At 41.1% G+C, this 12,284-nt stretch overlaps 1 protein-coding gene across 4 annotated transcripts in view; it reads left to right on the forward strand.

Moving 5' to 3' along the window:
- Positions 1 to 12,284, forward strand: part of scube1 (signal peptide, CUB domain, EGF-like 1) — a 104,127-nt gene that overhangs the window by 47,929 nt on the left and 43,914 nt on the right. For 2 of the 4 annotated variants that reach the window (XM_029495189.1, XM_029495190.1), the window contains exons 5-7: positions 5,154 to 5,282; positions 6,481 to 6,597; positions 11,180 to 11,269. In XM_029495189.1, the coding sequence (XP_029351049.1) occupies positions 5,154 to 5,282; positions 6,481 to 6,597; positions 11,180 to 11,269 (336 nt within the window). The remainder of the gene's footprint in view (positions 1 to 5,153; positions 5,283 to 6,480; positions 6,598 to 11,179; positions 11,270 to 12,284) is intronic. The other 2 variants (XM_029495191.1, XM_029495192.1) reach the window with 1 other exon arrangement.

Consider the following 12,284-nt stretch of genomic DNA (forward strand, 5'->3'; position numbering starts at 1 on the left):
GACCTTCATTAAAGGTTATATTTTTCCTGTTTAAATTCTCTTTTTTTTTTTTTTAAATGTCATTGAGTGCTTCCCCTATTCAGTTCACTGTAATATGGGAAAGTAGCCCATAAAACAAAAAAAAAAACCAAACAAACAACAACAAAAACTAGCATTGTGTCTCATTATTTTTTGGACAAAAGTATTGTGAACCACAATAACCTTAGAAAACATTAACATGCATGTGTTTGGGTTGTTCTACAGCATATTTGTAGTCTGTCTGTCTTTATCTGATCATCTGGTTATTTTTTATAGTAGTCATCATGATAATGTCCTCTAAATATCTTATTGTCCATATCTTTCTGTCTTTATTTTATCACTACAATGAGCTCAGACAGTTAGGCCTCTGAAATAGATGCTCATGGGCTGTGACATGACAAGCAAAGATGGTTGACGCTGAAAGGGTTCAACTTTAACTAAATTTGCTCACCTTTATCAATCGCAGTTAAACAACGTATACTGACAGTCCATGGCTGGTTAGAAAGAGCCAGTTCTTTTGTTTAAGGGAAAAAAATCAAAAAATTCTATGTGCTTAAGAGGGTTAACAAAAGCTTGGTAAAACACAAATGTGCATTAACTACACACATGACAAAGTGGTGATGTAACAGCTGCTCTCAGGCTGCAACAGTATTTTCTTTGAGGAGGAGGCTGCAGCAGCAGCCTTTGAGGCTTTTAAAAACTTTATTTAGAAGAGGCCTTTAAAGTGGAGGTCTTTATGGGTGGCTTTGTGCTTAACCATACAGTCACAGTACAAACACTGGTAATTCATTTGTGGGGACAGACAAGCATGCACAAAGTCCTACAAACACACACCAACCCCTGCAATATCGTATATGCACATGCTCATTGTTGGTTAGGGAGATGTCATTCAGCCTTTCTTTTTTCTCTCTTTGTTATGATAAGCATTGTGTGTGTGTCTTGGCTCTGGGTTGGTCCATAAACCTTACAAAAATTCACAGTAAACGCAAGTACAAAAGCGTTTGTGTCCACAGACACAGGACAGTGATAATAACAGTGCTGACTACAATCACTGTAATCAGTGTAATCCAGCACACTACACAAATTTTTCAGATCAGCATGCGTTTCAAGGTGATCCAGCTTGCTAGAGTGATTACTAATGCAGTTGTACAGCCTGAGCAAGACATATGCAATTAATGCACTACTCATCATAGAAAATAGATAGATGATTAGAATATGTGCAATACATGCCCCATATAGTATAGACCCCCATGTGGTCTTCATAAAACAGATCTAGTGGTTCTATAATAATATAGTTAACGTATCAAAGGGAGATGCTCACAGTCTGTATTCAGAAACTGACAATTAAAACAACCTGTTAGGAGTTCAGGGACTTTGTGAAGTCACAACATGGCAGTCACCATATTCAAGCTATACCCCAGACTCCCCCCACTTGAACTCCCAACTGTGCAGCATTTGATTTCTGATTGTTTACAAATACATTTTGAACATTGAAATTAGCATTGCAAGCATAGCATAGCAAGAATCAGCCAATGGAAATCCAAATAATTTAGATTCTTCATCAAGCTCCATATGTTGTTATGAAGTATGTAGTAAAGGTTTCATTTTAAGTAACATGTATATAGTTTTGTAGTACATGTGTAGTTTCTTCAAATGGTCCTTCAGTTAAAGTCAACAACGTCTTTGCTTCACAGTTGACTGAAGCTGTGAAATCTCTCTTTGTCTCTGGGGGAGGAGATCAGGCTGAAAGACTGGCGTTCAGCATCACCTCATTCCTCATCAGCCTCAGAGGAAATAGGGAGGCAAGCCACTGTGAACCTCTAAATTATCCTACACTGGCTCCATCTCTCTCTGTCTGTCTACCTTCCTCTTCCACATTCCTGTCCTCTTTCATCAGCTTTGCTCTCTCTGTCGGTCTCTGTCTTTCACTTCATTCCTCCTTTTTCTTCTGTCTCCATTACACTCTGCCAGCCAGAATGTTGGGGCTTTGGGGTGTAACGCTGCAAGAGTTAGGTTGTAATAACAAGGCTGTGATATGCTTGGACCTCATCTGGAGTCAGAGCTCCTAGGAGAGCCAGAGAGATATGTGTGGAGAGGTGGATAAAGAAAGGCAGGGGAGAGAAAGAGAAAGACAGACATAGGATAATAAAAGAGACAGAGAAGAGACTGTGTGAGATAGACTGTGTCCTGGGGGCTCTTACTGGTCCATGAAGACATGTCTCTGTGTTTTATCTGGACCTGCTGGGGCTCTCAGTGAGGAACTTCAGTAGTTGTAAACCTGCTGACCTCCCCAGTCTAAACAAAACTGCTTACAGAGCTGGAGAGAAGAAGCATCAACATCTCTCTGCCATCTCAATGCTAAGTGAAGAACTGCAGTCGGCGGTGCCACAAACATTGCCTGCACCTTCACAGCCAAAAACACTCAAATCAGAAGTACTTTATATCAATCTCCAAATTGTTCATCAGTTTCTGAATTCTCTTCTCTTTTATCCCCCTATGTGATGTAAAATCATTGTGTGATTGTGTGTGAATGGTTTGTCTGTGTGTATCAGCCCTGTGATGGATAAACATGGCCAAGGTGGACCACACCCTCACATAATGTCTCCTGTGATTGCCTCCTGCCCCCCTGTGACACAGACAGATAATTCGTACAAATGGATAATACATTCATCGTGAGTAAATCAGATGATGTGAGCAGTGGCGGTACATTACTACAGAACACACAACATATGGAACTGTACCTTACAATGTAACAAAAGTGAGTAAAAGCCCTCCATAAAAAAAACAAACAAAAAACACCTTAATAGGAAAAAATGCACTGAAATGACAGCTGACAGGAGGGTCAGGCATAGTGTGATTGGCTTCTTGATATCCTGTCAGCATATTATTGGTTATATCAGCTTAAAATCAGCTCATTACTAGGAGTTACAAGGGTGACAGAGGGACAAAATTAGAGAGTTGTTAGTTATAATACTCACGATTAAATTTCTTCTAATAAAAGAAATATCACGTCCATATCAAATATGGACTGTTTATACAATTGAACATAGGTCCTGAGGCTGGTAAGTGAAGCTAATGCTGAAGAGCTTGCATTCTATCAAATAACTGTCAGGGGGTGACTCAACTGGTTGTAAAAGAAGTCAGATTGGTTTTAACTCCAGTGAAAATGTCTCTGCTTCTCACTTGATTTAATAGCTCAGTATACATTTTCATAATGAGTTTATGGTCTCAGTCTCTAGTTTCAAGTTTTACAAACCAGTTGATTATGTCATGGTGGGTTGACACTTGGGCTCCTCCTCCTCCTTGGGGCTAAATTGTGCAGTGTCCGGTCTTCTTTTGTGGAAGCTTTTTCTCTGTCCCACAAATACAGTTTTTCTCATGTTTCACATTTGTATTCATTAGGCACAGAAGCACTTGCCTTGGGCCACTTTAAATCTGTAAAACCACTGAAGCAATAGTTTAAACCTGTTGTCCCATCCTTAATTGCAGCCTTTCAGTTTACGAAACACATTTTTTATTTCAAAATCTATGAGTTGTTTAACTCTCAATCCAAAGCTGTCATCCCCAGTAATAATGTTTACTGGATTTTTTGTGTAAAAAAATTGTTTTTGTCAATGGACATTGGTAAGACCAGCAGTGCGTAATGTAGTAACTTTAGCGAGTCTCATATTAATTTAAACATTTGTGATCAGACGGACCTGTTGGATCAAACAGGTTTAGCTAAATAGAGCTGGACGGCAGATGCATGTAGGGACCTGTGGGGGTTATCCAGGCCTGACAGGCATTTGTGTCAGTGAGCTGTCACTGTTGCTGCCTCGTCACATAGATATTGAGAGGCCACAGTTGGATGCTGCCACTGTGTTTGCTATTTTAGGCTCATTTGTGCTGAGTGCAGGGCCTATGTCCATACTCCTCCCTCTGCTCAAGTTTATTTGACTTCTTCCAGCTTTGAATGACTGTAGCTACATTGCTTTCTTATGAGTTTGGTTTTCAAACAAGGTCAATGCTTTTGCAAGTCTTATTTTTTTTTTTTTTTTTTTTAGCTGCGGTTTTGCTGCAGCTTTGTGGATCATTCATGTTCCAGATTTGACTGTACATCAGTACCTGCCCACATTTAACACTAGTTATATAAAGCTGAACAGGCTTTGATCATGTAAATGAACAGTTCTTAAAAAATCTGGCTCCTTTGATTTTGGACTTTGATGGAATGGTCCTGTTAGGGGTGGACAGACTTAAGGAACATTTTGTGAAGGGGACCCTCTTGTAACCTAATGAGGTCCTTGAAGTGCTGTCAGGGGCCACATGAAGGGACATTATTCACCATTAGGGCTAGAGTGGAGGTGTGTCTTTGAGCAAAGACTAAATGTTGTGTAGTGAGTGCTTCAGTCATACGCAAGGGAGGGATTCACATTTCACTTGCCAAAACTACAGAAAAATGACCCATCTGCTGATAAATTGTCACTTGATGAGCTCAACCTTCATTTGTGTTTATGTGTGTATTTCATGTATGATGAATACTATATGTATTTACTGTTCCCCAAATACAGTCAGAACACCAGAAACCCAAGAGTACATTGAGAAAGCTGATTTTCCATTTTTTAAATGCATAGAAACAAACATAGTGATGGTCTGTCATGCTGAGAAATTTAGAATAGAATTGGTACCACCTTATGAAGAGACAACACTTCCAAAGGTTTTTTAAATGATTTCTAATAAAATTATTCATTTAGTTGTTGATTTGGACATAACATACAATGAACCCATCACAATGTCATCTGCAATTCACTTCAAGTACCAGATGAGTCTGCACTTTGGTGGACTGTTTTTATAATGGATTAGTGTTCCTCACAGGTTTACATTCCATCTGTGGTGAGGCGACCACAGAATCCAGACTAGCGAGTTTAGTTCTGACCCCTGAATCAAGACCAGATCATACCATTAGATGACATAAAAATTTTGATGCAAATACATTTTTGGTTTATTATATTATATGCCTGTGTTCCCCGACCTGTACAATGCACCCTTACATTAACAGTGATACTGTCTTCAGACTAGTTTTTGTTGCTTTATTCCTTTAGGCAGCAGATTTCTCCTTGGTACAAAGTGTCATGAAAGTGTCTCTCTTTTTTGTACAGATGGAATGAACTGCATGAACAAAGACCATGGCTGTGCCCACATCTGCAGGGAGGCCCCAGGCAAAGGTGGCGTGTCCTGCGAGTGCCGTCCCGGCTTTGAGCTGGCCAAAAACCAGAAAGACTGCACATGTACGTATCACACTTGACCACACTGTGGGCCATCTCACTGTCTCACTGACACATCCTGACACACACATATGCACACACACACACAGAATCCAGCAAGTAACTGGACTTATTGGTCCGCCTTTAGTATTTAGACTAAACGTGGATGTGTTGACAATCACTTTCTGTTTTCTGTTAATGTTCAGCCAGTTGACAACAGTATGTCTCATAGACTTGATGTTATTGTGTTACGTTACTGAGTTTAAACTGTTCTTGCAATAAACATCTGTAATAGCAATGATGGACAAGTTCCAGTGACTTGCAGCAGTAAAATACGAGGGTGGACATTTAATACCAAACTCGGTGAAGTGTATCAGACCAAGCTGAAGGTACTGAAGGATTCAGTAGAGTTCAAAAATCCCCCCAACCCATATGGAATTTAGGGTTGCTGTCTTGAAGAGGGAAATAATTTGTTTGCCAACACATCCTGTTCACCTCTCAGGCAGTGAGAGTGTAAATATTACACCCTCCCATCACAGTGTGGTAATATTTCATTCATAGCAAGGGACTCGGGGGTCCGCCGGCCTGTTGAGCATGGCAGTGCCGGGTGGAAGTAAATGAGTAATGAAAGAGACAGCAGTTATGTCTTCAACATGCACACAGATATACATACACAAACAAAAACACACAGTCTCTGCCTTATTTCTCAATTCTAAACCTCCTCTCCTTCAAATTTTCTGCCTTACCCTTTCTTTTTTCAGTTCTTCTTATTCAGTTATGGATATTATTATTCAGTTCTTATTCAGCACTACAGTTACTGCCCATCTCACTAGTGGGTATAATGGCAAAGTACTTCTTTACTGTATTCTTTACTGTAATCAAACCCACAACATTCGTATTGTGGGGCAATGGTGCTTAACCATTATGCCACTGTGCTGCCTGAATGCTAGACAATAAACCACAAAAAAAGCAATACTTTGTGTGTTAGTTTAAAAGGATTATGTTTGTTCATTATTGTAGCCTTGATGAGGAGCAGACCATAATTTAAGATACATTTATACAGTTATAAACTGTTATACAGTTAAGAGTTATTTTGCTTTCCTTTCAAGTCATTCTTGAAAGCAAATTCTTCCCAAGTCAATATTTTAGCTAAAGAATTCGTTAACATTTAGCGTATTGTGCAAGGAAGGAGTCAGACTTAAATGCTTTATGTTGTCCTCAGTGACATGTAACTATGGAAACGGGGGTTGTCAGCACACGTGTGACGACACAGACACAGGGCCGGTGTGTGGCTGCCATCAAAAATATGCCCTACACTCAGACAGCAAGACCTGCATTGGTAAGTGACAGCCATGTTGTTTTACACACAATCCATAAGTCATCACAGTTGTTTGACTTATATCTGTTGTATGATGGAAGGCCATAAGCCAATCATCTCCACAAACAATTCACACTGTCAAGATTTAATTCTGGTTTAAATCTAATTCTGGCCAATTTAAATCTGGCTATCTTGAAAGTGGACACACAAATCCTCTCAGTGTCTTTATGAGCATTCTATGTATTGATTTTCCCTCATGTTGAACTTTTTGAAAACCATATTCTTTACTGTAGTTCTGATACTACAAAATTTTCTGCAGATCATCATTGGACCAAGCTCATCAAAAGCTGCAGAAAGCTTGTCAATATCTTTGAAAAAGCTGACCAATAAACTTTGCAATGGGGTTTAGCGATCATCAGTCATCATAAATCCTTGTAAGGTTGTGTTTGGAAATAGGCCTGCCAAAGCATTTTAAGACTGGCCGACAGTGGTACGTGACAAATGCTAGAAATATGCACCGCAAAACCTGACGGAAAGGTGAGCATTACCTTGGTGCATGTGGGTGTGGCCTATTCATCATTTTCTGTGATTTTATGAATGAGCTTAAATGAGCCAGGGACATGAAATGTATTATAAACATGAAATCTTAGGCTAATGCTCTCCATGAATGATTAAAATCAGCCTGTTGGTGGTGCATCATAACACTGATAGCCTAATGAATGGATATACAATAAGTCATAATGGAGAATGTGTCAGTGGATGGAGGAGTTCAGTGAATTACTATTTGAATCCCAGTAAAAACTGTAGGCTTAAACTGCAGATTGTTTGCTGTGGATTTCTTATCAGAAATTGTCCTTTATTGCTTTGCTTTTATAGACTGCAGCTTTACCCATTCACACGCTGACAAGTATTTTTATACTTACTGTATAATCTATGCACACAGTTTTGATATTTGTACCCTTTAATGAATGGGTGTCATGGTTGGCATTAGCTGGAATACAATTTTACTGGATTATAGGACTCAGACATAGCTGTGTTTCTATTACAATTTTGCATTTTGTATAGCAACTTTGCTATTAGTAAATACACTCAATTTGGAACAAAGCACGTCGCAATTTGTTGGCAGTTGAATGACTTGAACTAAGCTGATGCAGCCTTGAATTTGGTTCTTGGTGCTCGTCAGAGATGCTAATGGTTTATGTTCAATATGCGGGCTGACTGAAACAGATATACTGTATGTAAGAATACAGTTCAAGTAGCTCAATCTGAAAAAGCTCTTTTTCAGATTGGTTGCTGAGAGTGACACTAAAGGACATCCATCCTTTGCTGTAGTTAGCACTTTTTACAGGACAAAATCCAAATCAAAAATCTTTCCAAGATAGAGTTAAATGGTTTACAAAAATAACCAGATGAACTCAGACCAAACCACAGTCTAGCTGACAACTCATTTAGCTCTGACCTTGACTCGAAGCAGAAAACCCTGGTTCAGAGCGGCGAGTCAGTGAATGTTGACTCTCATGCTGCCAGACGCTCTGACCCTTACAAGATGCTAGGTCACCAAATCTCTGTCCACTTTAAGAGCTGCTTCCGAGTCCAAGTGACTTCTGTTCACAGGTTCTGGTTTATTTGTAATTGGTCACTGTAAATCTGCAACCAAATGAGAATGAGGTCACACTGTTCCGGACATCCTGGTACCAATTTCAAGATGTACAGTTTTCTCCTTCCTGAATGTGAACTGACAGAGTCCTCAGAGTGTGGTCAGTGTTGCTGAACATGCATTTATCTGATGTCATGTTGATGTGCTTCCTGCTAAGTTTGAACACTGGACACTCCTCCCTCTGTCTGTCTGTGTCTGTGACTGTCCCAACTGGGGCGGTTTGCCACCCTGGTGTACAGCAGCACCAGGTTAAGATAACCTCTTATCTTTACAGCTTCAATGAAGAAACGCAACAACAAGGAAAAACTGTGAAGAGGAATCTGAATTCAAGCAAGCGAGCAGGAACTCTCCCTCTCCTCCTAAAGTCTTTTCTCTCTCTCTGTCTCTCTCTCCGTCTCTGTTGAACATAGAAAGGACCCCTGTGTCTGTGGTCCAAGACTCCCAGCTGCTCTGTGGGCCAACCTTTAACGCCTCCAAACCCCCTCTTACCCTTTCTATATCGTGCTGCCCTTCTGCTCCCCCTTCCTCCTCCCTTCTCTTCCTGCTTTCTGGTGATAGTACCTGATTGCCTGTCTTGTCTGAGCATCAATCTTAAAACCAAATCAGGAGGAAATAAGAATCAATTCTCAGTGCACAAGAGGCAAGAGCTGAGTGTGTGTGTGCGTGTGTGTTTGGGGTGGGCTTGGGCGGGTGGGGATAAAGGCAGACATCTCAATTGCAGCCTGATCTTAAGTGAAATTCCCACGAAAGCAAACCTGACCTCCTCCTCCTCCTCCAGCTCTCTCACTACGTCCTCATCCTCTTTCTCCTCACAACAACCAGATGACATGCAACCAGCTCAGCAACCAGCTCAGCAAAAAAAACGACCTCTGCCAACACCAAGATTACCTCTTTGTCTCACTATCCCCATGCATCAGCCTCTGTCCTCGTCCCACACACCCTCACAGAGAGGCTGAGACTTGCACGTCTTGTCTTCCATTTCTCTCATAACACTGCCCCTCTGACTGCATGTGTCCACATACATGTCCGGTTATCCACCTGTGTGTCACAGTAGTTTTTCTCTTTCTGCCTGCAGCATGGAAGAACCTGCACTACATTCTTTTGGTTTATTTCTTCTGTTTTCTTTCATCTTCCCTTTTAATTTTATTTGATCCCTCTGTTTCCATGCAGTGCTATTTTTTTTTTTTTTTTTTACCCTTCTCCTAGTGATAGTACCGTAAAATGATTTAATCCCGCCATATCCCGTCGTCTTGTGTAGATCTGGCTCTTTAAAACACTCCCCTCTCAGTGGGCCTCCAACCGCCGGTTCGTTCCATCAAGTCTTTAGGAGTGAGTGGCTGGGACTCCTCTTCCTACCTCTTCTTAACCTGTCTCACAATTCCACCGCTTTCACACAAACTGCACACAACACACGCACATACACACACGGTTTATCTCCCTTCATGAAAGATTTTTTTCATGCACTCAAGCAAGCAGATGCTTCAAAGCATGCAACTGGTATGCATGGGCTCTAGACTTAACAATTTCACACACACACACACACACACACACACACACATTCAAACAGCCACATTTCACTTGTTAGCAGAACACCAGAAAGCCTCTATTCATCCCTGAGTGTGCTTCACAGAATCCTTTACTTTGTCTGTGAAGTGCCTGAGAGGAGAGAGTGACGAATAGTGGAGGGCTGGGATTGGAAGGGATGATAATTACCCCAATATCCAACCTCCCTACCCTCAACATCCACTTCCCCAGAGGAGTGTGTACATCAAAGACAAGTTCTGTTGCAGACAGTACCGTCCATTCACAGGGAGACTCTCATTCAGGTCCTAATGTCTCAGGCGCACAGAAAGACTGGCTTCCTCTCACAAACCCACCAGCCCACAACAGCAGCACACATATGCCATCCTAACCGCCATCGCACCCCATTCAATTACCATTGTCACCTTCTCCTCTCTCCTGCCTTCACCTCTTCCCCCCATCCTGACCCTCCTCTGCCTGGCTTTGGGAATGTGGTTTTTCCGGTGTTGACTGTTAAAGCCAGTTGTAATGTGTTCCATAGACAAACAGGCAACCAGCGCTGCCCCCAGACTACCTCCTCCTCTGCCTTTTTTACTTCTCTGCATGTCCTCCCTACAGTCCTCTTAAAACCCCATTCCTCAGTATGTGCACCTCTCCGTTCCCTCTTACCTCTCCAATAATGGCGTTCAGTTTGCCTTTTCCTGCCCTCTCTCCATGTTGCTTTCTCTCCTTTTGCTTTGTTCATCATTTTCCTCCCAGCCATCTTGTCATCATTTACAGTTTGACCTCACATCTTTCTCCTCTGCACCCATGCTTTCCTCCCACTTATTACCATTGTCATCAGCCACTCTTCCTTTCTGCATGTTTGTGCCCACATTAAAGGCAGCTTGTCTTGGAAATGTCGCACATGTATCCTTTCCTCCCCCTCCTTTCTTTTCTTCTTCCTCCATTCTAACGCAAGGAAATCATTGCTGACAAAGTTTGGCTGTTTGATATGGAAGACAGACACTCCATCGCGGACAACAGCAGTGTCAACATCAACCGAAATAACCCAAAACATTCACCTGTTCCATCCCTAAAGCCCCCACACATCATCTTTTTTTTTTCACCTGAACTCTCTCCCTTCTCCTTCCAACCCTACCCACTTGCCTATCAACTGCTTCATTTTGTATGCTACACACCGATACTGATCACTTTCATTTAATTTGTTTTGTTCTTTTGATTTCTCTGGGGGATTTATCAGTTTTTTGGGGATTAACACTCTAACAGGGATTTTGGCGCTTCTTCATCGCTTCTTGCTTCTTGGCTTTGTTTTTTTTTTTTTTTTTTTTTTGCTCAAACGCCAAGAGGGGCTGAAGGTCTGGTCATTTGGGCTTCTCATTAACCTGCTGCTCACTGTTTGTCCCCTTGTCACTTGTGTTTTAGAGAAAGATGAGGCTGCAATTGAGAGCTCTGAGTTCAATGCCACGTCAGTAGCTGATGTGGACAAGCGGGTGAAACGGCGGCTACTTATGGGTAACTCTTTTCTTCCTCTTTCTATGTGTTGCCATGGCGCTTGTGCTTGTATCCCCTACTCTACTCCTCTCTGTTCCTCCTCTCTCTGTTTTTTTTTTTTTTTTTTTGTTAACATTTGGTGCCCACTGTGTCGATTCCCAATCACAGTTCTACAATTGTATCTAATGTGATGAAAAAGGAGTCGAAGAGGTTGCTATTTTCCTTTAAACCCCAACTGTGCATCCTGAAATTTCTGGATGGCTCTAAGGTTTTTTCATTAACCAATCTTTGCTTTTCCAGTATCTCCAAATGTTTTGCGTTCCAGTACCTTATTTTTTTTTTATTAATTGCACAGCAAAAGAATGGTCAGAAACCCAACTTTTTATTTAGCAGAATTTTCTCAAAACTTTCATCTTTAGTACCTGCAGATTATGCAACAAAGAAATGCTCCTGGGATGCCCCGTGGTGCTCCTAAATGGATGTTTGGTTTGGTTTTAGTTTGGAGGCCTCAAAGGACACATTAGAGGCTTTAATCCTCAGATTTGTTTTACTTGTGTGCATCTTATTCTGTCGTGGCGGTGACTGTCATCAATCTTAACATGGAAATAGTTTGCAGCATGAATCACAGGTCAAACCAGAACCAGCTTGTTCACAAAATCGCAATATTAAAGATTTTCATTTTAATCAATATCACCCAACAAGCTACCCTAAAGGTGATTTAGCCCATGACCATTGATGAAATTATTTCAGAGGGGTGTCTGGTATGACACAAATTGAACTTAAAAGTATGGCACAACAACAGACCTGCAATTACAACAAAAGACAGCAAAACATATTTGTACTTCAGCTTCCTTTTTGAATGCTTTAGGATAAAAAGGCCCTGCAACACAGAAATGGAAAAGCAGTAGAAGATGGATGGATGGATAGAAAAAAAGGTGAGGGGCAGCTGCAAATGAAAATTAAAGCATCATCATTTGGTTTTTGGAGAACCCCATTCTGTTACCTCCTGATCTTGAACCTAAAAAAAAAATGACTT

The sequence above is a fragment of the Echeneis naucrates genome, chromosome 23 (genome assembly GCF_900963305.1).
Source record: "Echeneis naucrates chromosome 23, fEcheNa1.1, whole genome shotgun sequence".
Classification (NCBI taxonomy): Eukaryota; Metazoa; Chordata; class Actinopteri; order Carangiformes; family Echeneidae; genus Echeneis; species Echeneis naucrates.